Source organism: Syngnathus scovelli, chromosome 8 (assembly GCF_024217435.2).
Source record: "Syngnathus scovelli strain Florida chromosome 8, RoL_Ssco_1.2, whole genome shotgun sequence".
NCBI lineage: Eukaryota > Metazoa > Chordata > Actinopteri > Syngnathiformes > Syngnathidae > Syngnathus > Syngnathus scovelli.
Genome location: NC_090854.1, coordinates 10,078,686 through 10,104,902, shown reverse-complemented (window position 1 = coordinate 10,104,902; position 26,217 = coordinate 10,078,686). Strand labels below are relative to the sequence as shown.

General features: G+C 40.2%; 1 protein-coding gene across 5 annotated transcripts in view; it reads right to left on the bottom strand.

Moving 5' to 3' along the window:
• Positions 1–5,424: 5,424 nt before the first annotated feature.
• epha3 (eph receptor A3) overlaps positions 5,425–26,217 on the bottom strand; it is a 62,852-nt gene continuing 42,059 nt past the window's right edge. The window contains exons 7-18 of one of the 5 annotated variants that reach the window (XM_049728078.1): positions 25,486–25,648; positions 25,226–25,331; positions 24,883–24,947; positions 23,135–23,260; positions 21,150–21,335; positions 18,835–18,896; positions 16,725–16,934; positions 15,104–15,253; positions 14,802–14,995; positions 11,416–11,571; positions 9,344–9,462; positions 5,425–7,970 (exon numbers count right to left, since the gene is read on the bottom strand). In XM_049728078.1, coding sequence (XP_049584035.1) covers positions 9,384–9,462; positions 11,416–11,571; positions 14,802–14,995; positions 15,104–15,253; positions 16,725–16,934; positions 18,835–18,896; positions 21,150–21,335; positions 23,135–23,260; positions 24,883–24,947; positions 25,226–25,331; positions 25,486–25,648 — 1,497 coding nt within the window. In that variant the 3' untranslated portion in view covers positions 5,425–7,970; positions 9,344–9,383. Of the gene's footprint in view, positions 7,971–9,343; positions 9,466–11,415; positions 11,572–14,801; positions 14,996–15,103; positions 15,254–16,724; positions 16,935–18,834; positions 18,897–21,149; positions 21,336–23,134; positions 23,261–24,882; positions 24,948–25,225; positions 25,332–25,485; positions 25,649–26,217 lie in introns of all 5 variants that reach the window. The other 4 variants (XM_049728077.1, XM_049728076.1, XM_049728075.1 and 1 more) reach the window with 4 other exon arrangements.

The following is a 26,217-nucleotide window of genomic DNA, read 5'->3' as shown; positions in this document are numbered from 1 at the left end:
CAAGGCCAGTGATAATTCTCAATTAACAACATAAAGCCTCCATTAGGAAATAGTCTCATGTTACAAAATCAATAGTGACGAGTCTGACAGTCCTCATGACTTTATCTGTCTATACAGTATGTCCCCCTGCATACTCTTCATGCCATTAGTGAATTTCAGCAGCTACTTCCCTGAATCATTTGGATGGCTGTAATTGGAGAACGAGCGGGATTCACATTGCATAAAAAGCCAGATGATATTGCTCGGCTTGTTAATGTCATTTTCCCCTTTATGATAATATCTGATGGGGAACAACTCAACCGTTTGTGTCGGTGGCAATATGGCCCATCCTGTTTCTGTAAAACTCACCGGGCTTATAAATTTCTGAAAAGTGCATATACACAGGCTTAATCTTGGTGTTGAACCTCAATGTGACTTAAAACCGATTGATCTAAGAGGCAGGCATTACACTACTGTTTATCGATTCAATGAGTATACACACAAAATCTGAAGGAAACGTGCAGGCAAGTACATTAGAAAAATTTTGATTATAATATCATAAAATACAACGTGGCGTTTTCATCGGGGGAAAGTCGACTGGTGTCATAAATGTAATTTTTATGTTCAAATGACAGATCCTCTCAAGCTTTCACAAATAAATCAATTTAGACCAACACAGGCAGGGGAGGTTGTTTGGTTGAGTCACGTTACTCTGAGCCAAAGGTTTAACATTAATGTTGTCGTAACTCTGACCCATGTCGCAACGTTGTCTAACCTTAGCAAACTGAAGACTTTATGGTTTTCTCAAACTAACCATAACCCTTTTTTCCGTGGTTATTTTTTCTACCATTAACCCATATGTGAACTTTATTCCAAAGACAACTATTAATTAGGTTCTGCTGACACAAGTATTCAGTTTTAATTACCTTAATATACAGTTAGCGCCATCAAGTAATGCAGCATCCCAACATACATCATTATATTCCCTCCAGAATGTCGTCATGTTTTCTCTTAAAACATGAGGCTGAACTAGCATTTCACCAACAGCTGCTTTTTTTGCGGTCATCGTGTTTTGGTAACTGACAAACGCACAACACAAATTCCCACATTTCAACTAGAGTGCATTAAAACCATGTGGGTGGCATATTGATGCAGTGGTTATCATGTCTGTCTCACAGTCCAAAGATTTGAATCAAACTGTAAAAGATTTTTTGCACTGTGCTATTTAAAGCAAAAGTAAGCTTTAGCTTACCCACAATACCAATGACAAGTATCTACCAGAAGATAACAATCTCACATTAATCCATAATATGTTTTGCTACAATTTATAAACTCAAATGGTATTACGGATATTTCCTTCTATACACACACACGCACAAAAACAACCAAACAAGATGGTTCCCATGAAAGGAAAGCCGAGGCTTAAAAAAAGACTTAACCAAATTTGACAGTCAACAGGACCGTTAAAGCTGGCCTTGCTGTAACCAAACACAGTGGTAATTGTACATGTCAGGCTGAATTAGCATGAAAGTAAATAGCTTCATTTTTCCTTGTGTACATATATACAGAAATGCATTAGAGGGGAAATGGGAGCCAACAAACAAAGGCCGACATACAACATCCTTACAGATAGTTTTGTAATGAAGGTAACACGACTCATAAAAATAAGTAATTCATTCGTTCACAATGGAAGTATAATCAGATTGAACCGCATTCTGTGGCTTGAATCTTAATTAAGGTTATGTACAAACATACTGCTCCTGACATACTGACCGTTTTGTCTGCATTCTCCGTCTAAGCGGGATTGTATTGCAAATGAAAGAAGTGAGGCTCTAACTCGGGGCTGGACTCATCCTCTACATTCCAGTAGGACTAGTGCGGTACAGCTGATTGACTGATTGGCTGGCTGACAGAGGGACTGTGGTAAATGAACTGGCTCACTTTGGGGAAAGGCCGGAAAGAGCTTGTCATGTCTCCTTTGCAGACATGAAAACACATGAGGGAGGAGAGATGAAGGGGTGGGGTGTGTAGAAGGAAAAGAAGAGATCCAAATCTTGCTTCATGCACTATGTACAGGCATTCATGCATGCAGACCTTGGAGCCTCAGCAGCTTGCAACATTGTGTCATTTGTTGTTTTCTGTGTTGTCTTAGTTGCCCAGTGCTCTGATTCGGTGTTGTGTTCACTGTTGGGGTTAGGTCATGGTTCCTGGCCCGACTTCTGTTAACAAAGCATGTGGATTAGTTCATGGGACTTCTGAGAAAAGCTATACAAAAGCTCCATGACTAATATTTGGAGGACTCACTTGTTTACAGCCACATATTGTATTGGCACTTCCAAAAGAAATGATACAAATAAGTTTTGAAAACCACACACATGGGTGCAAAATTATGACAAATGGCCGGAGACAGAAAGAATAATAAGAACGATGAGTATGAAAAGTACTGGTCAAGGGTGTACCCCCCTTCTTGTCCAATAGTCAGGCCGTATAGCATCTGTTAAGCTTTTTACGGGACAATCCACAACTCAGCCGTTTGTGTCAAAAGTAACATTAACAGGTGGCCTTGCAACTCTCTGAGGTCAAGCCGATAGAGGAGGCGAAAAAGTGCTCAAGCCACCGGTGGCTACAGACAGGCCGTGTCAGAAGTGTGTCCCTGTATCCCTGGCACTTGACCCTCATCAAAAAACTCAAACCCAGCAGTAAATCAGCCTGTCAAACGTTCTCACATGTGGGGTTTGATCCCGGTGATGTACGACTTTAATAAGTGCATGAAAGGATGAAGAAAAGGAAACAAATGGAGTGAGAGAAATGGAGGGATGTGATGTAAAACAAGAGGAAAAAGTTCACAATTAAAATGTAATTGACTGTGAATGAAGGACTGCGTTAAGCTTAACTAAGCCGTTTAATGTGAGCAAATGCAAAGTGTGCTGGTATTGAGGATAAAAACCTTGGAATTTATCATCTTGCTTGTGCAAAAGAGTGAAAGGCAAGCAATGCAACAGCGTGTGGGGGTGGTTAGCTGCAAATTAATGATGAACGTTGGAAAGAGGCGAGCTGAGGTGAAACGGAAAGGAATGAAGTGCTGACATCAGAGCGACGCATCATTCAGCTTTACTGAAAATCGATTCTTTCTGAAAGGCACAGTGTGCCCGGCTCACTCTTCCTTCCATTGCCATTAACATGAGTAGACAGAGCGCTAATTGCAGCACAAAGATTGATATTCACCTTGAGCATCAACTTAGTCGTCAAACTCTGGACTGGCCTGTAAAAATGATGATGTCACAAGGTAGATTCAAAAAGGATGACAAAAGTTATTGTAGTGCGACAAGGAATTTTTGACCCTGTTTACGAATATACCGTCCTTAGTGGAGATCACTTTTAAGATAATGACATTTCAAGAACAAGCGTGTTTGCCTTCTTTGTACCACCAAGGATGCAGAGGAATTCGCTGTGATTATATTCCCACTTATTTTTGCGCTAGCGTCATTTGTTACGTTGACAGAAGGCGGTGTGAGCATGGCAGTCCTGGGACCTCTGTAAGTGTGTGAGCTGTAAGGGCAGCACTTCATGTTACTTTGGTGATAAAATGATGGAGGAGCCAGTGTGTGCTTAGGTTCCTTTGAGAGCATAGACGGTACAAAGCTAACATTCATCTTTGTGTGTCTATGTCGGTGTGTGTGTGTGATTGAGACAGACGTTTGACAGCTTAGGGGACCGCTGCACCGCAGGGAGCTTCCCTTGCAGGATGCCGTACATGAGGACGTCGAAAATGTCTCTTTGGGTTACTATTTATGTTTTGTCCAACATTGCCAGTAAACAGATAAACAACAATGCGGTTGTGCACTTTAACCCCCCCTTGGAGTGGAGTCCCAAAGTTAGATCCACACTGTGGCCTGGCAAGGAGCTCAGTGAAGTGTTATGAGTTTTTAGCATAGTATCAGCCAGCTGCACGCAGCTGGAGACTCACAGTTCAATGGGAACTGAAGGGAAGACTGCAGGGATCCAAAAAGACACAAAAAGACTTTTGTGACCTTTCTTAAAACTCACTTTACCCAGTTCAGAACTCTATGACGTCCTCCAAGTTGGCTAAAGATTGCAGAGGATGGTCTTGTGAACTAGCCAAGTACGATCTTCCTAAAAATTTCCTCCGGATTCTAAAGAATGCTCGTCGTAAAGTGGAACGGCTGTGTACTTGTGAACTTCCTCCTGACTTTGACGTATAGAAGTGATACCAGCATAATTTCCATCTTGGGATATTCTCCCAGAAACGTTTACCCATATCCAAACGACGCATCCCAGGTTTAAGATACCAGACAAGAAAATCATACGAGTTTTCGTTGGTTGGTTCGTTGTTTGCTCTTGGTTCGGGCATACCAAGTATTGAAAAATTATTGAGCCGCGACTGATGACGTTTCACGGTATCACAAGAACGTAGGAACGTAACGCATATTCAATTAAAATGACAACGAATTTATAACCTGTCGAACAGAAATGTGCGTGCAGCTGCAGAGAGAATGCATTACAAGCGAGTGCTGCCAGGTTAAATGATGAATGGCACTGGCTGACCTTCGCCTGTGATGCTGCAACATTGTTCATAAAGTTCTCCAGACTGTGACACAAGTGACACTGAGCACACCTGCACTTACTTTTCCTCAATTTTCTTCCTGCCTCTCCCACTTCCACCTTGGATCTGTTTTTTTTTTTTTTTCACGCCAGGGAGTCTTTATAGATAAAAACAGGATGAAATTGGTGGCGATGTCAGGGACAGTGCATTCATTGTTTTTTTGATATAGGGGAGCGCAGCATCCTGTTTTCTCCCTGCACATCTGCCGAGAAACATCTGGAGAGAGTCAACCTTACAATGTCGAGCGGAGCAACCGTTACTCTTTCGCCTCTCGTCCCTTGAGTGGTCATAAAAATGAAAAAAAAAAAAGAACACAAATCATTTTGATTAACATATTTCAACGTAGAAGAACTGGGTTGACAGGAGATAAAACGGCTTGATTTCTCGTGATCGGCTTATTGGACATGACGGCGGGATTGTTGGGATTAGGGAGAGATGCTCATTTGGGAGGTCGGAAACAAGTAAGGAAAAGTCAGAGGACGATTGTTTGATAGCAAGTGCATGACAGATTCAGGACTAATGATTCTGGACATAACAATCTCGTTAATTAGGGCAGTCATGGGAAATAAAATTCGTTTATCTTCAAATCCTTCATCTGTATTAATTTAATGTATTCATTTTCTTGCCGCATAATCTAGTGCTCGTCTTGTGGTATATTTCTGTACGTTGCAGACTGAAAGGTTTGCTGGGGGAACTCCAGGGTGGGCACTACAAGCAATGTTATGGATTATATAATTATTTATATTATCAACACTGATGTTTTCTGTCTAATTTATTTTGTTATCTTTGTGTGGGAAAGCAAAAAAACACAGAACCAGGTCTATCATCATTAATTTTTTGGAAAATATTTTGAGAATATTTATTATAAAAATATAAATGTTTCCACTACAAATCCTTTTACATTAGTTGACAAGGCCATCTATGTTTGAACACGTAAACTCGCACACAAACACACGGGTCAGTCTTGAGACAGAAAAGAAGGGTTCTGGATATGGGGTGCATAACAGTATTGCTCTCTCAGATGTCCCAGGTTGATAAAATAAGTAAAAAAAACAAAACAAAACACAGGTAACACAGACACATAATTTACTGTAATCTTAAAAAGAACAAAACAAAAAAAACCACTGTGCTGTGTAATGTTAACAAATAAATAATTATGTAATCACAATTGCGTTTTTATTGTCGAAAATAAAAACAGGCTGACAAATATAATTCAAAACAAGGTAAAGTATAATACAGAGGTGTATTGTCTTTTTTTTTTAATTGTTGCACAATTTGTAATCTTTTTATACATAGAAAAATTTGTACAAATAAGGATGGCATGTACATATTGCAGGAAGCGTCGGGCTAGTCGCTATATGGTTACGATGGTTTACACTATGTACATGTTAATCAGATCACATAGCAGCAACAGCGGCATCCACAGGTAGAACACTGGCTATACTGATCCCACGAACAGAGCTGGTTTTTTTTTTTCCCCAAAGCAACGACATTTCTGTCCATTGGGTAAATTTAATCTCCAGCCAAGCCATTAAAATTCCCACGTAAAGGAAAGTGCTCACACATTGTGTCTTAAGTGCATTTAGAGTGCACACTTGTAGTTGAATGGTTCTCATCCAAAAATATAGAGTAGTAGCAGTTTATAATACTGATCATGTGACCAGAATCCATATAGATGTACCTCTATACCGTGGAGCATCCAAAAGTAAAGGTGCATTCAGGGAATCCCTTTCTGGACATACTGTATGTATTTGGATTTCAGTTTTAAGGAATACTTAACATTGTGTATATGGTAGTGTTGCTAAAGCCTTTTTACGTCAACCAAAACAGGAGCTTGGTGAACCCAACATCGATCAAACCCAACAATGAGGTACTCAATGTTTTGCATGATCTCTATCAGCAGCTGAAGAGAAACGCTGTATTCCATCGGCTTCTGTTAAACATATAATACTGTTTTTCTACTTTTTGGAAAATCTAATTGGACCATTCTAGTAAAAACTGTCAGGACAGAGAAGATTTCTTACACCTCACATTTCATCAGATCATTGTGCACATTTCATCAGATCATTGTGCAATGAGGCAGTATGAGACTTGAAATTGCGTCATATTCTTAAATTGGCTAACTCAGAATTGTTTTGAAAGATTTTCAGCATTATTCGTGAATGCCCAGCTTTATTGAATAAAGAATGTGAGCTGCTCAATGAAACTTTTTTTTTTCTTCCCAGGAAAATAAACTCAAGTACCTGGAGTTCAACACCTCCATTGCACAATAAGATTATCTGAAGGAGAGGTGTGGAAAAAACACAGCTTCATCTTATACGTCTCATTTCCAACTTCACAATTTCTCACCCTCATCTCTCTTACCGTGTACTCTCAATTCCCTGCTTCAGTTCGCTCTGTTCACTTCATCTGTTTCCACTTGTTACAGCAAATATAGATCAAATCATGTGTGTATCCTGAGATTTCACACAAAAGGTTTCTGGTTTGCCGAATGCCACTATAACGTTCCAATATCTGTTTGTACCACATTTAACTTCCATTTTTCATATAAAGAGTGTGAAGTGTGTTATTGCTTACCTTCAAAGCTTACTGTGAGTGAATCATGGTCATGGTTTTCCTATGCAAGCTGATTATCATCATTATTGCTATCATGTGACAACCGAACGTGAACGGTTCAAACCGATTGAGTTAATGTGTAGGTAGCTGCAAAAGAATCTCAAGACTTCATCAGTCCAGGAAGGGTCCACACTGGATCAGGTGCTGCTGCTGTCTTCCTTTGAGTATCACATGGGGCAGTTAAGCCATGCCACAGTCGTGCTCTGCGCTGGTTGCCGACAAGGTCTAGTGGGAGGAGCCACCAAGCACCCCAGGCGAGCAGTTTATGGAGGGAAACGTCGTCCACCTTGACTGCTACCGAGAGCTGCAGCTTTGACGTTTGTTCGCCTTTGCATCCTGGTCCAGTCGTCTCTATCCCTGAACCAGTTCTGTCCGGCTGTGTTAGTTCTCGTATGATTCTTTAAAACCCAACCCTGCTGCTTTATGTGTCTGTAAGGCATCTCAACGTGAGCGTGGAACAACGAAGGGTTCAATAGTCAACCAGTTAACTGGTTTGCTATTCTGGGCTCTTCCCATTTCTCTGCCAAGACTTTTTTTTCCTATCAGTCATTTGCCATCATCACGATGTATACACAGTGTGTATAAGCAAGCAATTAGCTCCAACAATCTGCGGACGTGGTGATTTTCCTCTGTTGGCCTCATCTTTTAAACAGGCACTGGACCGTTCTTGGTGTGAGATTCAAGGGCTTTGAGGCTGCTCACGATCTTCTTCTGTGGTCCTGCAATTGTCACTCCAACCTTTTTCAAATCCCTAGTGAGACGGAAATACGAGAGAAAGGAAAGAAACGGGGAGAGCCAGAGAAAAGGACGGAAGGGGGAGGTCATTTACCAGACAGTGACGGGGTGGGACATGACAGAGGGAAAGATAGGGAGAAAAAGAGATAGAAAGTGTGCATTAGTGATGAAGGATGTGACATCCTTGTGACATTTAATGACATGCTCCCAGCGCGGCTCCCTTCACTTTCCCATGCAGCTGCCATTCACACCGGACTGCATTTCCCAGAAGGCCAGTGAGCTGCCACTGCTTTGAATGAGGATATGCCTCCACTCTCCATCGCTAATAATCAACAATATAGGCCTGTGGCGATACACTGACAGTTGCAGTTACGACCTGTCAGTGAAAGAAACAATCACATGCAATGCACTGCTTTCCTGCATTGAATTGAGTTTGATTTGATTTAACAGGCAGGAAGGGAGATGGGGAAAGGAGCACCACTGGTACATGAATTACAATTAAACATGCAATTAAAGACATTGCTCGTTAAGAGCTACCACTTCACTTCAACCTTAGGAATTGATCAGCAACTGAAATACAATGTCATCCGTGGATTTAGAAGCTCATTCAAGGAATTCGAGAACTCACAAGTCTGGTGAGTACATTTAAATACGATATTAGTAGAAGCAGATAATTTGCAGTCAAAGTGATGGTACTGCATGTTCTTTTTTTTTTTTTTTAGTTTGTTAAGTGTAATGAGAAATAGTTTGTTATGGAAGCAGGACATTGGTTTTGCAAAGCAGCAGACTTTAAGAAAGACATTGGTTCAATCCGTGCTTTAACACAAAAGGACAGGTTATATGTAATGGATGTTTCAGGTTTGCAGTAAAAAAAACAAAAAAACAATACAAATAAAGGAGTTGCAGGAACAAGCAGCATTAGTTGACAAAAAGGAGATCATGGCTTAGTTTCCATCCACACAATAGAAATGCAATTTATTTTCTTTACAAGCTTTGCAATTAAAATATTTATAATTGCTATTTTTAGTCAGTATAGTGCTTTAACAATTATTTGAATTTGCGACTGTCTCAAAAACATGCATGTCCAAAGCCTTACTGAACGACAGTTTTTGAACAGGTATCTGGTTCATGAAGCATATTTGAAGCTTCATAATCCACCATTAGAAAAACAAACGTTGCCACTCTTTTGCGTCATGGTGATCTGTTGGTAATGTTTTCTTATAGCGGACATACATGTTTTTTAATGGAAACATAGTATAGTTACGCTTTGTGGGATGGAAACACAGCCATCAAGTTATGACAAAGTATCCCCTGAAATCCCAGACGTGAAGGCCAATCACGATCACGTTCTGCTCCTGAGAAGGGCCTTGGCTGTGCTGCACCACCCACCATCCAGAGTCCGAGGAATCGAAAGGAGAGGAACTGCGTGTTAGAGAGTGGTGATCCCCATGGATGGCTCCCATTCTGGGCAAGTTGCTGGTGTGACGTGGACCTCTGTCAGAATCACTCTACTGAGACACAGCCATGCCGGGTAATGTTAACAAATAAAATCCCATTTCCTGCTTGGTATTTTGTCATACTGTTTTGTCCAAAAGGGTAATTTAACACATTTACATTTGCATGCATACATAAAACAAACAGTTGTAACATTGTCAAAATACAATATATCATTTAACAGAAACAAAAGCTCATCTGTTGCCCTGGGTTTGTGTTGTCATTTTTTTCCCTTTAAATCCAAGACCTCTTGAATGAGCTCATGAGCCACATGTTACCTTTCCCCCCCCCACCTCATCTTAATTAACCAGGTCTGTTTGTTATTTTCTCATCAGTATAGCCAAAAGCACTGAGGTCAAAAACAGGCAGCATTGCCAAAACAATACGATGATTTTCTATACAGTATGTATAAACCCAAAGGGTTAGATTACACCACAGCCCGAGATAGTTATCTCTCTCTTAAAAAAAATACCTGTCAAAAGTTCCTTTCCGCAGTGTTTGTGCAGACATTCTCACGACCCCGGTTTAATACCTCTGCAGGGTATTTTGTATTTGGAATAATTTAACGTGACAAAAGCACGGTGTGTATGGACTGCTCTCTATTAACCCGATTGCACCATACAGATATGAAAGTTGAAATTCACATGAGAGGGTCAGTTTTTAGATAAAGGGGGAGGGAAGACCATCCTCGAGCAGTACACATTTCATGACATGATCTAAAGTGGATGCTTGTTAAGAGCTATGATTATTCCCTGTCCTTTGAGGGTTTCAAGTTTTTTCCAGATTTAAAGAGGAGCACAACGCATGTGTGACAGGAAACTTAGCGACAAGACTATTGTCGAAATGTACACTGATATTTTCTCACAGAATTGTCCCACAAGCTAGCTACTAGCTTGTTAATATTTGTCATGAGTTGTATATGCTTTTTAGTCCGAAAAAATAAAACAGAACCACCAATCCACCAAACTGGACTTAAATTACACCAACCGACGAGTCAGCACATTGCAGCCAAGTACTATTACTGTTTGTAGGAGGTCAGAGCACTGCCAACACTTGTGCTGACTATCAAGGACTAGATTAAGTCTGTACGAATCAATAGAGCAATCTATACAGAGCAATGCATAGTCCCAGTCAAGGCTGCTAGTCGTGGAGTGGCGCCGGTGGTGGTGTTGGCCTTGGTTGCTATAGCCTCATCTGTCAGAGGATTAATACTGAAATGATCCAATTTAGCATCTAGCCACAGGGGGAAAAAAAAAAGTGTAGTGCAATGGGATTTCTATCGTGCAAGATTAGTCTTGTGTGGTGTGTTTTGTCATCCGTGAGTTTGCAGAGTAAGCTTTTTGTTGACTGGGAATATCTTTTTATTGATTAGACATCCCTATTGATAGAAAAGGCATGATAAATATCAAGATGAGAAATGGACTGAATATATTGTATTTGGTACAATATCTATCTAAAACATCTGCTCTTGTTTGGTTTTTCACATAACTTTTGGACAATATTGCTTCATTTGCAAAATTTTTGCATAACAATCTGACAACCATGCCTGCATTTTCTCTTGCAAAGGCCTCCCTTGCTGCTCTTTTCACATGTCAAATTTAGCCTCTCATTCCATCTATGAATAGTTTTGCTTTTTTTCCATTCCCCCTTTGGCCGAGCTCACAATTCGCCTCCATTTCAATTTCTGTTTCTCTCTTTATCACGTCTTTTCACGCCCTCTCCTTCTCCGTTGATAGTCATGCGAGTGACATCGAAAGCATGGCGAAACGGCTGTCAAGATGGATTACCATGAGACTTTTAGTAATAGCTCCATCGCTTTTTTTATCTTCTGATGAACAAGAGAGAAGGATTGTGAGTTCTTCATCAAAGGGCTCTAAATTCCCAGTAACGCTTGCCTCGCAATTTGGACCCTTTTTAAATGCCGTTGACATGAATAGGCAGAGTGGCCTAGTGTGTTTGTGTCTTACTCTGTGGAAGTCTTGGCCAGGGTATCGCAGGAGCTGTAGCTGACCCCAGAGAAGGCCTCATTGCAGGGCAAGGTCCTCATTCCATCCATCCAGTCACCCATCGTCCCCACTGAGGGAACCTCTGAACTACTTCGATCCAGTAACAAGTTGGCCGGCCTATAAGGAAGAGTAGAAGCAAAAAAGCAGATGGGAAAATGTACTTGAGGAACTTTATATGCACAAATAAATTAATACAACAGATGTGCTTTTTTATTTTTTAATCCAGCATGCTGATGAAGAGAAGACAGGGAGGGGTGCATCAAAGGAAACTGAATGATTCCCTTTTTCACGGACCATCACCGATAAAGTTGGCAGACCTCCAAGTACATATTGGTGCTTTTAACATTAATAATGATTATAAATAGAATGGCGCTAAGTAGGGCACAGACCCCTGCCAAAGCAAAAATCTTTACTTGGATCAGCATCAAATTTTACATGAACATAAATGACAAGCTCACGGAAATTTCTTTTATTTTCGTTTGTATTAAAAAGAATGGAATCGTTACCAAGGATATTTGGGGGGATTCGTTTCTGCATCCAATACAAAACGGATACCGCATGGGTGTTTTCTTTGCCAAGGCACAAAAAGTTTCACAAAGTTTTGTGAAAAGCGGTTAAGCATTTGGCTTAGTAGCCTCACCCTGATTATTATCTAACAATCAGTGTTTATTGACAAAACGGCAAATAAGCATGATAATAACTAAAGTGGAACACTGGGAGCACCTTAGACCCTGTGCAAATTGAAATAATAATATATACTGTATAAATAAAGGCAAACGGGGACGTTGAACTTAGAGGACGGGGAATGACAACTCAAACAGAGAATGGAAAAGAGGAAAATGTGTCCAAGGCTATGAGTGGGTGGCACATTGACAGAATCTTTTCCTGCCACATCAGAGGCATGTCAAAATAGCGAATGGCCCACAGGAGCAACTCAGGAAGACTGATTTGTGAAAAAAAGAGGATATATACATTTGTACTAGGGCAACATAGAAAAAAAATACGGTCACTTTATACTAAAAAGCATATGTTCAAGTATTACCCTGGTTTAAAACTGTCAAATATTTAAATTTCTGCCCTGACGTGTTTGTTTTAAAGGCGTATTGATCATCTCTGAGCAGTTACAGTTTTATTCGTTCCTCTGATCTCTTTTCCCCATCTGGTTTCTCCTTGACTTTCCTTCGAGATATAAACTGCAAACGACCTTGTTTTCCTTGCCTTATCATTCCTTTTGTTTACTCTGTTGTTGCATTTTCGGCAGCATCTCACAGAAACCCAAGGCAAGATCGTTATAGTGAAGAAACAAGGAGATCGGAGCAAAGAGAATTTTAAAGCCTCTTGCAATCCTCAACCACCATGAGAATAAAGAAAACAGACGACAGAAGTAGTACGATTGATTGTCAAACAATAAACATGATGTGCCTTCATTTCTCTTCCATTCTGTTTGTCATTCTTTTGACCTCCAGATAACCATCTCCGTGTAACTCTTGTTTTTAGTGATCTTAAGGGAGGAGAGGAGGCAAGGAGAAGAAGTTGTGCAGACACGGGAGAGCAGGGCAGCAGGAGCGCAATTCATCTCTGGCTGTGCGACTGGGACAATTCCCATGGAGTCCCTCCGAGTGGAGAGAGGGATACAAAGAGCCAGCGTTGGCCCTGTAAATTGAATTTCTGATCTGCCTCTGTTGGATATGATGGATGTGGTGCAGTGTTAATCAGTACCACTCAGGTGGTCTTTGGGAAGCTATTAACCTGAAATACTTCAGGTGTGACATTTTGATTTTATTTCACCAACGCGTCCAAGATTGTTACTCAAGATATGTGATGTATATTATGAGCCTTAATTGGAATGGATGTAAATGGTATGTGTACGTAGAAAATATTGATTTATTTAATGATGGGCCTTTATTTCATGATGACCAAAAATTGGCTAAATTTCGCATATGTTGCTTTTCATAAGATTCGGAGCAATTGGCATATAATAAGTTATTTGGACTTTCCTGTTCTTCGATATTGTTAGCTTTACTATTTCATTTGAATCATTTTCAACCATTATGTAATTAAACATCAATAAAAACGTTGAAACAAATGTCACCAGATTTTTTTCATTCGCAATTTGGCATGTCTTATGTAAAATTCCAAAATACAAGTGTAACAATACAACATCTTGAAAGGGAACACTGACTGACAAAGTCGTTTGTTTGGCAAATTAATGAACATCATTTGTAGAGCACAAACATGCATTATTCAGTGACGCCGTTCCGGAATCTTTTACTTTATTGCCACTGTACAGCCGGCATGATAGACAGTGCCCTCCGGCCCTGTTTGGACTGTTGTTGGCCTATAATTAGTCTCTGACAGCCAACCTTGACCTACTGACCCCAGAACCTCTCCATGCAGAGACAGTAAACTATGACTGGGTCCCACCCCTGAACCCTCCAGATGCTATCCTCTGGTCCCAGGCTCTTGCCTGGGTGTGGGGAAGAGGGGGTGCTCCATTAGCCAGCTAGGACAGCTCTGTGACAAACGAGGTGTGCAGAGTTGAGTGCAGCTGCTCCCACTGCGCAACTGCCGCCACATACACACGTGCACACACACACGCACACACAAACTTCCCATAAATCAGCACGCTAGACTGTGTCGGCCAGCCGGTGCTCACCCAGTGTTAAAAGCCAATCAGGAAAATTACATGCAAACTCCAAGGGACCTATTTTCACTTTCTTAAGAAATCATTAGTCAATGTTATGAGCTTTGACGTCTCCATAATAGCGCATGCGGCTGCTGCAGACCCTGTTGCCTGTCTTGCTTGCTGCCTAAACTGACAATTGTACAAGTACTGCCCTCCTCCATCATGGCTTTCCAGGACAGAATAGTGGACCCATGTAAGGAAGTACGCAAAAAAAAAAAAAAAAAGCAATCTGCGTTTTTTCTAGCTATAAATAGAGAATGCCATAATATCAAGTAAATAGAGCAAATAAACAAGACAAAATTATCGAAATACCACAAGGGGTCACATTTCTACACATACATTGAATATATGAGAAATGATTTTTGAAGGCTCATAATGTAAAAATGAAGCTTCAAATTTGCTTCATGAACCAGTTGTCTTATCTGACACATCCAGGTGTGACTTTTCTTTTCTCGGGCTGAAAGTAAACTGACCTGACATATCTCAAAGCAACAGTGCCATCTAGAGGAGTAAAAAATACAACTGATTCAATAAGCAAATTTGAAGCTTCATTTGTCCCTTCATGAAATAACGATGCCTCCAAAATATTTAAGGGTGTGAAATTATGAAAATGGACATACAATAAAAAAAGCACACATTTTTAAAGTTTTGAGTAACTTACCTTGATGTAGTGTTGGCTGTAATTTTCAAACTACCGGGGTTGCGTATGAGTTTGTCCAGTATGCTGACTATCTGTTCAAACTTGGGTCTGTTGTTCCTTTCTTTCTGCCAGCAATCTAGCATCAGCTGATAAAGTGTAGCAGGGCAGTCCATGGGCGGGGGAAGGCGGTAACCCTCATCTACAGCCTTTATGACCTTGATATAGGAAAGAAAATAAAAGTATTGATTAAAGCTTGACATCGGCACAGTGGATATTTGTTGCCAGTTAAATGTTGTTGTGCTAAAGGCCGTTTGTGCACTCACATCTTGATTGGACATCTCCCAGTAAGGCCGTTCTCCATACGACATTACTTCCCAGAGCACGATGCCGTAACTCCAAGCATCGCTTGATGATGTAAACTTCCTGTAAGCAATTGCCTCTGGAGCTGTCCACCGGATCGGGATCTTCCCTCCCTGACAGAGCAAAAGTAAGGGGAAAAGAAAAAAAAAACAGACAGAGGTTTGTCAGTTGAGTTTTTGCCTTGGAAATATAAAAGCACACTCAACTTAAAATGGGAAACTATTACAACGAAGTTCATGAGGACGTTACGGCTGAATTGTGTTTGGCTGGATTGGCTGTATCTCGTTTGTACAAAATGTTGTGCTTGGCCCTGAAGCATCCTACAGGAACTGAAAGTTGGCCCATTCAAAATTGGATTGAAGGGTACTGCAGCTCTTCCACATGAGAATCATTTAACTAGACATCCATGGACTTTGCAGTTAAGACAAAAGGCTCTTTTCCAAAACTTTCCCAAAACATGGTTTGTCCAAATGTCTTGATAAGATCATTACGAAAGTTCGGGAAGCCCAAGCCACCACTGGTAAACCCAGCATGGGTCCCAAGAAGCTGCCGAGTCACATGTGTTCATTTTTAAAAGACCATTATAGATTGATTGGATTTCCCACACTGGCAAGTATTCATTCCAAAAACAAATGAAATATTTTCCAAAAATAACATATCTTTCAAAACTAATCCAAAATTTCCTGCAACATTTCTTATTGTAGCGTCTGCTTCATTTGTCATTCTAGCTGAGAAACAGGACAAATGAGAGACAAGGAGCTGAGGGAGGCACGCTGATGGCAGCCAAAACTAACAAAAGTCATCGGCCAAGACTATTCAGTTCATGCGTGGTGGTGTGCAGTCACACACACTCCTCTACGACAACACACACTCTCACAGCTCCAAGGAAATACTGTGAGATGTATATGACAAGGGAAAAAAAAAAAAATTACACACACGTGTGCATTATAATATTTGATGTACGACTTTGAGGTGAAGACAGAATTGCAACATAAACAGACTACTCTGTGACAATCTGCTACTCTTGTTCAAAATACATGATAAATTACCCCAAAATTTCAAAATACAGACTACTACATATTTTGCCTAATAAATCAGGAAAGATAAAAATTCCTTTGGGAGTCATTGCCAGTTACTGTAACATTGGTCTGTTTATCATTCCACATTTCATTTTGTATTTTGAGGAGGAAGGCAAATGGCACCTTGGCTGTTTATTTGACAAGCAATCATTGGTCAGCAAATTGCCGCATGCTTAAAGGGGCTGCTTGTATAGTCTAGACCATATTATCCCTGTGATGAAAATGACCACACACATGCTGCAAAATAACACAGCTGTAAGCCTGCCTTGCAGCATGCCAGGCCGGCTGGTACTGTCAGTAATGCCCGTCAAATATTGGCAGAAAAAATATTCCACTTCCAGTATAAATATTAACAAACCACTGACTTTCGCCGCTTAACATTTTACTTCATATTATTTAAATAGTAAAATGCAGTCTTAATGTAGTTGCTACTTCTCGAAAGTTTTTTTTTTGTGTGCATTTTTTTATTAGACCACAGCATTGTCAGATTTGTTTTTGAGCTCACCCTTGTGGTGTAAGCAGCCTCGGGGTCATCTTCCAGGACCCTTGACAAGCCGAAGTCTGACACTTTACACACCAGGTTGCTGTTGACTAAGATGTTTCGTGCGGCAAGGTCTCGGTGAACGTAGCCCATGTCAGACAGATACTTCATGCCTGAAGCGATGCCACGCAGCATGCCAACCAACTGAATTCCAGTGAACTGGGCGTCATGCTTCTGGAAAAGAAGAAAGAAGAAAGTTAATGTTATATCTTGAATTTGTTCCTTTCGGGGACTGCAATTTTGGCCTTTGTGGGGTATTTGCATAAATTAGAATGTCACAAAAAATGAGAATGGCTTTGTAATTAACCTTTCAAGAATCACCTTTGATATTTTGTTAGGCATTTAAAGTCAAAGGTGAGATCTTGGAAGTTCCACCAAACAGAAATTGGAGGGAGCTTGAATATATTTGCTAGTTGTTGTTGTTTTTTTACTCCATTTGGACAGTTAAATGCTTCCGTAGGAAACAGAAGACTTTTAAAGTTTGTATTTCTGGAGAGAATATTGATTTGTGAGGTCAGAGGTCATGTTTGCTTGGCTCTGTTCTGTGTTTGAATGGGCTGAGGCCTCTTGGGTTTTTCCACTCTTAACTCATCTAACCATCCTTTAATGAACCTTTCATTGTGCACCGAGTCACAGCCAAGTTTGGACAAAAATCATTCAACAAACAGGAATTTAGAAGTCCAATGTCTTTGTATCGTCAGAAAAGATTCAGGTGGGAATTTATCCCAATCCCCAATAGATAAATTGATTGAGTGTGCCAAGACATTTATTAGTCTCCACAAAGGGGGTCTAGCACAATAAAGTAGCACAATAAATAGACTTTCATTGGTTTGTCATGGCAGCTAGGGAAAAGTGTGTAAAGTGTTTTATGAGAAGTTTTATACTTCTCTGTCATTCGCTACTGATGGATGAATAAAAATGCTGCATGTAAAGCAGTCTGTGAGTCCTTTTTATCCTATGAGTGACTAAAGTCAGATTATGACTATGGAAAGTTGGCGTCCTCACACCACATCATTTTCAAGACGAGAATAAAATGAGTCATTTGTGTTGTTTTAGTTTGTTTATGAACCCGACTTGACCATCTCATTCCAACAGCGACGGTTAGTGGCCGGACCACCTGGAATTGTCACTTCAAAGCCTTTTGGAATCAGACATATGCGATAATGCATAAGCTATGAGTTTGTGCGTGTTTGCGTGTGCGCATATGACACATCTACAGAGATGAAGTGCAGGCCTCTGGCAACATGCCAGCAAACAGCTACTCCTCCAGGATGAACTATGATGCAGTGCAGACGTGGTAAAGGGCTAAAACATGAGTCTGCAAGCTTTGATGTCAGTGTTATGACTTGGCTCTCATGCTTTGACTAATTTCAGTGAGGCGGGTCACTCCTTTTTAAGGAGCACAGACATGGTAAAAATAAAAATAAAAAGTCCCTCCCTGTATGATGAATGTGTGTGTGAAATGGGTGCAGGATCTACAGAGAACTGAATCTGAAGAACTCATTGACAAAATTGCTGTGGCACTCGCAAAGGTTTGAACTGAAAAATGTCTTTTTACGTCACTGGATGGGAAAAGTCTTAAGAGAGCAAGCAATATTTTTGTCTTGTTTTTAGTACAGTCAGAAAGGGTATTTCCAGTATTTCTGGACAGGGTATAATAATGTCAGAGTCATAGTTTGTGCACGCTTACTGAATTAGAAAAAGGTAGCTGACTAATGAGCCGTGCCGTAAGCAAAGTCACCGCTGTCTGGACAAGCTGTGATTGCAATGTGGTTTTTGTTGTCACGCTTTGCAATGACACCATGACTGCATTTGTTGTTTTTTTTCATTGCACCTTTTGACATTGACTAAAAAAGGCATCACATACTCTGACTCATAGTTTGAATCGACAGATGTAAAGTCCGATCACGTAACCTTGTTTAGTTTTTCTTTTTTAAAGGTCTCTTGTGAGGGATGCTTTGAGCTGAAAATGAGCCAATGCAAATAAATAAATAGTAGCAGTAAACAAGAATATTTCAGCAAATATTTGACAATAGATGGTGAATAATTTCTGCATCATTTTATGCATACTCACCCTTAAAAAGCTGTCCAGTGAACCATTCTCCATATACTCGGTGACAATCATGACAGGCTTACCTGCAAAGATATTCATGACTTTTATTCATCATCTACATTCTGTGTGGCTAAAATAAGACGTAAATTGCAGTTAGATAAGTTTTCACTTCTCAAAACATTTAGTGGCTCCAGAAGGTCAACAATCAAGAGTGACATCTTTGTTTCAAACTAAAGCCAGAATGAGGTTTATTATATACAAGGAGGGGGGGGGGGGCACTTTATGCATCTTTTAAAGCAGCCATTGTTAAATCAACAGGCTTGGCGTCAAGACTTGTTGTGCGCCCCAGATGGCTTTGTTGTCACTGTTTCACTCTTGACTTGCCACCAGCCATATGCTCCATCTCCATTTTACCCTGATGAATTTGCCCCTCCCTCTCCTTTTCACATCGTATGTGAACTGTCCTCACATCTGGGTCGGTTGTGCCGCCAGTGATGGAAGTGTGTTTTAAATGTAACAAATCGATCAGTACCCATGAAAGAAATACCATTCCCATCGCAGTGATGATTGATCACTTTAATTAAATCAAAGCAGGCTGCAACTGAATTGATGAATAGATCAATTACTGTTTGAGCAGTCTTTCAACCTAAACTATATAAACCACATAGTTTCAATTTTATGATGTGCTGTGTTTCAATGTACAGTACTATATTGATTGACATTATCACTTTTTTTGTGTCAACAAAGTAAAGACACAGATTTGAAACTGGAAACCACTTTTCCACGTTTATAATTTAAGAATAGATTTATATTTTTTGACCCTTTTATGAAAAATGTTTTGTTTTTGTTTCACTTGACTCATTCAATGATGAACTCAGAACAGTCTAATTTAACATACTTTATCTCAATAAGCTCACAAAGCTTACTTTTACAATCACAGTTTATACATTTGTGCTCAAACTCCTCCAACATGTTGATGGATGGCCACGTTTATTAGAGGACGATTTTATAGTAACGGAGTGGAACACACACGCAGGTTTCTCCCTCATGTCTTGAAGCTTCTTCACTTCCATCCTTCTCTCTCTTGGCAAGATAAAGGCCCTGCAGCCTCTTTGTTGTGTCGCTCTGCTCATGTGGATGACTGAGTGTGTGTATGAGCATCAAACATGCATGTGTGTGTCCCTGAAAATATGCAGCCTGTGGATCACCCAAAAGCAGCAAGGTAAATGGGGTGTGAAAGTCTCAGGATTAAGAATTAACAGGAGCAGCTTAATAAATCACCCGCATCAGGCTGCGAGTGTGTGTGTGTGTGTGTGTGTGTGTGTGCGTGTGTGTGTGTGTGTGTGCGTGTGCGTGTGTGTGTGTGTGTGCGTGCATCTGTTGTATGTGTGCCGAGCAAATGAACCTAAAATCGAACCCTGCTCCCGGGCTGCTCCAACTCATATGTTCAGTGGATGCCTACAAATGTTCACTCACTCCATTTCACAATACACACACATGAGCAGTAACACACACACATACACACACACGCACACACACACTAACAGTAGAACAGAAGACCAGTGTATTAAGATTACACACATTTTACTGGTTCATACTGAGTTATGGGGTATATTTTTATTTTTTTAGGTTTAGGCCTGGCATTTACTTTTTCCGGGGGGGGAAAAAGTACTTTCTACAAAGCATCCAGATGAACGGAATTAAAAAGGGGCATGAAGCAATTTGGACACTGAGATCACACAAGAGAATAAGAGAATTAGACTGAGGGAGATTAAACAAGGGAAAGCAAAAATTGAGGACAATTAAGTGAGGAGAGGCTCTTGGTGTTTTAGTCACTATAGAGCTGTGCTTCTTAACAAGGCTGGTGCCTGAGGGAAAGATAGAGGCCAGGCATGTTTCTCAGCGACAAAGTTCAGACTCATTATTTTGTTTTTTGCACTCATTCCTTTTTAAAGACTCCTTCTGTGCGCTGATGATAGTCCTATAAAGAGACCCAGAGGGGGAGCGTGCAAGAGATATGGATTTATACCCACTAAGGACATAGCTTTGATCAGAGTACATTGATTTGAAGAGATTTACACTGCGGCAACTCGATAAAACCGCGGCGATTTTCTCTAAAGTGTCGGACACTTTAGGGCCATTTGTCAAAGACGTTTTTAGATCAGAATCGGTAAAAAGACTCAAGAGAGAATGGACGTGTCGTGGAATGTGGACGTAAATCTTAAATCAGATCTTTCCCTGTGTAGTCTTCTTCGGTAAGCATTTAAACGAGTAAAAAGGAAATCCAGAAGAGGCCATGATGTGGCTTTGTGTCACAAAGAATTTGTTTTACTCACTGCGTGTCACCACCCCTTCCAGCCTGATGATGTTGGGATGGTCAAATTGTCCCATGATTGACGCTTCAGCAAGAAAGTCCCGTCTCTGTTTGTCTGTGTATCCTCCTTTTAGAGTCTTGATAGCCACGCAGATCTCCTTCTTACTAGGTAGCTTCAGACGGCCACTGCATACCTCACCAAACTCACCTAAAGGTCACATAAGAGAGTTTTACAAAAAGACACCAACATTTGAACATATATCAGACTTGTAAATATATTGGTCTCATCCCCACAGAGATTTACGAAGCCCTATGAACTATAAACTTCAAACTTGGTCGGTACGTTTCACCTAGATCTACAAAAAGCCATATGCTAAATCTAACACAAAGTCTGCCGTTTTGAATTTACTTTGATATTTTTTTCCGCCTTTCATAGAGGTCACATTTTCATGAACTCCCAACAGAATTTTTCCAATTGTCTTTAGACTTAGAGTGTTTCATCTAAAGGTGTCTAAAATGGATTTAGGAAGAAATGTAATTGAAAGCAATTTATTTGATCACATGCTGTTGCCATGGCGATGCGCTGTTTGCAAAAACAAAAACAAACACCACCCAACATGTTACCATCCCCAAACCCACAAAAGCAATTTTGTGCGTGAGCGTTGCTTAAAAATTTCAAAGATGGAAAATGAGACACACTGTATTCGTAGTGATCAAACGCTAAACTTACACGATAAGCGTATTTCTTGATTAAAGCAAACAAAAATGCCTAATGAAGAAAACTTCCCTTCTGTTGACACAGCCTTATTGTCTGTTAGTCCAACTGGATGCAAGGTGACTCCACAGACTCTGATTAGAATTCCTTGCCGGTGAGGGGATATATGTGTGTTTACTTCATCCCGTGCCAGTGTGTGTGTGTGTGTTTTGCACAATATACAGTAAGTGGTGCAGGGAGACTGCATGCTTCAAATGCAACCATCAATGCTGCAGCTGGCTACAGGGATTTGGCCCAGCTTTAGACAAGTGGATCAAGAATGCGCACTCGACAATGTATATGCATATGGAGCGCTAGGTGATGTCAGAGCTAAGACATTTGTAGATCTCGCGCTTCCTCCAGTCCACAATATAATGTAACCCTGGAACATCGAGCACGGGTCAAAATTTGGACGTGAAGCAACGGGGTCTGGAAGAATTTAGGCCAGAATAATTACAACCTGTCTAAATACCAACATCATCATGCCTGTGCTTTCCTGTTCTGCTTCGTCCAGCAGTGAGCAGACCAGACAGGGTAAAGGAACTCTTTCTGTGGTCACCCCCAGAGAGTGGAGATCTCATTTTAATAAGGCTTGATTAGGGACACTCATTCACTTCCTGTTCTAAGTGGAGCTGGGTATCTCACTTTGATGGGAAAGTCCCATGCTAGCAAAAAAAAAAAAACAAAAAAACGGTGTACTGTCTTTTAACACACAATGAAGCAGAGTAAGACAAATAAAATATCATGAAAGATGAAGTACTGGCATTTATGACAACAAGGCAAAGCGGATGTTTAATTAAATCTTAAATTGTTAAAAAGCCAACAACTTTTAAAGATGTGTGGCATCATAATTAGCCATTCCCATTTCTTATTTATATATTTAAAAAAAAAATGTATACGCACATCAAATTAGGGAACATTTCACAACTATAAACCTCAAATGAATTGGATAAAATTTCAAAATAAATATTAAGAATGTCAAGTCAACTTTATTTATACAGCCCTTAAACACAGAAATGGGAATAAGACGGGATGCTTGTAGGCAAAATTAAGAAAAAGGAAAACAGGTTACATGAATCAACAACAAACTTGCTGTCATTTATCATTTGTTTTCTTCCATCAAAGCGCTTTAAAGAGGCTACGGCATTGAAACAAATTCTCATTCCTGGCAGCACACTTCACATAACCTGCCACTTGCATGTGCTCCATTTTTTTAAATTTGAATGAAGTTAGAAGGAAGTGTCGATTCTTACCTGCTCCCACCACTTTATCGATGGCTATGCAGGAGGCATCCAGCTCCTTCGCAAACTCATGCACAGCCTGGCTGGGGTCCTCATATGTGTGGGGGTCTACGTAGGTCTTAATACCTGGCAAACGCACTGGAGCAGGAAAGAGCAGGTCTCAAAACATGGTCATTCAACAACTGTCACTTCTTAGATAAATACCGTAATTTCCGGACTATAAGTCGCGCTTTTTTTCATAGTTTGGGTGGGGGGGCGACTTATACTCAGGAGCGACTTATATATGTTTTATTTCACAAATTTTTACTTGAGCATTAAGACATCACTTACTTACAAGTATAGTTGACCACTTTCCATGTTATTTTTAGTATAGTTGATCACTTCACATGCTTTTATATCTTTATCTTGAACATATTCAAAACATAAAAAATAGAGAAAACATCAAATAAAGCAATTAACACTTTAAAGCACCATATCCAAGTCTACTGTCTGCTGTATGTACACTTGCTCTATTTTTGCTCCTCTTATATTTATTATTATTATTTATTATTATTTGGCCCGTTCTCAGCTCTTTGTTTGTGTTTGTCACGTTAGCATACCTATCGTTTAGCCTGTTGTTGCTATTTAATGAATTGGAGTGACACCGATGGTTTTATAAACATGTTATTCATGTAATAGTTGTCCTTAATCACTCTATATGTTACGTCAGGCCCGTTCTCAGCTCTTTGTTTGTATTTGTCACGTTAGCATACCTATCGTTTAGCCTGTTGTTGCTATTGTTTAGCCTGTTGTTGCTCGTTCATGACTGTTTTTGGTGTGGGATTTTGTCGAATAAATTGCCCCCCAAAATGCGACTTATACTCCGGAGCGACTTATATATGTTTTTTTCACTTTTTGGGGCATTTTATGGCTGGTGCGACTTATACTCCGGAGCGACTTATAGTCCGGAAAATACGGTACTCAGGATGTTTAAAAACTAAATCCTTGGAGTGTCGGGATTTAATCAAATCAAAACGAAATGATCAGTCGCTTCCAACTTTTAAGATGATGTAATCTCCTGTCTCACTGAGTTTCTTACATGACAGGAAACATGAAGAAACTTTGCAGAAGCCAGTTAATATCCCTTTAACACATGTTCCAACGGCCTTACAGATGTTTTTAAATCATGATAAGGATGGCATTTATCCAAATACGAAAAGAAAAACTAAGTTGATCAGTTTCTGGAAAATCGCAGCTCAATCCTGACCAGATGAAAAAAAATATTTCGATACTGTTCATTTTATTTTTGGCTTTGAGCGATGACAAAAAATGGCATGTTTTTCACATTGTAAAAATGTTCAGCATTACCTCAGCACTCAGTAATTACCAGTCAGATGAGATTTTAGTACTTTCATCGGAAGCAGGAAAATATATATTCACCCAAGTTTAGTAGAGCGAGTCAGACATTTGAGTGCCGCTTTGAAACTGAATTTTTTTTATTTTTTTTTTATGGTGTGCCGTGAGCTTTTTTTATTTTTTTTAAATACATGTGTTGCCTCAGTAATGGTTGGGAAAAACTGCAATAGAATAAACAAATAAGATCTAACTAACATTTCCCATCAGACCCTTGTTTATTTAGAAGTGTGAAAATACTGTGAGAAAGAAACATCTATAGGAATGAAACATTCAAGCAATTTATAATGCAACCAGCTAATTGGAGTTCAGTGAACTGTAAAGTGGAGACAGGAAAGATTGAAGAAGAAAAACAGTCCGATACTTACGGTGGCCGTTGCCAAAGTGCAGTCTTTTCTCATCAGGATGTTTGGATTTGCTGTGGCAACAAAACCTGCCAATCCAAATAGAGAAGGTCAGAAGCTGTGCCACGTCTAATAAGGCTTCACTCATTGGTCCAGCTTAGTGTGTGTGTGTGAGGGGGTGGGGGGGTGCATAAGAGTGCAAAATCCAAGATCTTTCAAAGAGCAAGAGAAAAAAACTAATCTTTCTAATCTCATCATTATTCATACAGTTTTTGTTTGGTTAGCACGTATAACATTTCCCAAAAATGATCAGGCATACTTTTTTTGCAATAAAATGCGAGAGGATTGTGCCAAAATGTGGACAAACCTCCCAATCAGGACGTAGAGCAGCACAGTGAGCAGAATGATGGCCACTGCTGAGGAAATGGCGATTAGCACGACCTGGCTGCTCTCACTGGAGATGGAGAAGGCTGCTGAAAGACACAAAGCAACTTTGACGTGAGATGTGTGCTCACGCCAGCAAAAAAAAATGACACATGCAAAGGCATTTCCGAAAAATGGACACGTCTGTTGGAATACTTGGTTTAAAAACTGTATTCCGGAGACCATATTTTATCTACCACTTACAGTCAGGGCTGGTTTCAAACTGGAAACTGGGGCTGCTGGCTCCGTATCCGGCCGCTGTGCGGGCTCGGATTTGCAGCAGGTAGGCAGTGTTGGGCTTGAGACCATTCAGAGTCACGTTACAACCTCGGGCCCGAAGGATCGTGTAGCTGGTCTCCTGCTCCTCCTATAGCGGACGAGGTAGAAATAAAGAGAGAAATGAAATACATAGCCTTGGGTCTAAATATTAATCAAAACAACATGTGCAGCGTGTCATCCGAGAGTGTGGGCCTTCATAAGCGCGCACACCCAAACAATGCAGACAGTTTGACAGCTTTGCCTTTATCTGATGAATTATGGCCTCTCTGTTTTACGACTTCTCTCCTGCTGATCTACGCTGATAAAGCAATTCAAGAAAACTGAGTCTTCACCTTGCAACCAGATGTGGAATCTTGTACGAGATGAAAATCACACTTATATTTGAGTTCTATGACGTGACATTTTTCAGATGATAGAATTGATTGACGAATACATTAACATGTATATTAAGTTGAGGGGAGAGGCTTTGTAAGTTTATGTTCTGACTTTCACCTTGTCCCACACTGAAAAACATTTTTTTTAATTACTCAATTTTATTTGGTCAATTTGTTGCACAAGAAAAAAAATTGTATTTTTACCAATAATTTCAGATTTGAAGTTATCCTATTTCCCCCCCCACCCATTTGTAGCAGGATACCATTTTTAGGAATACCTACT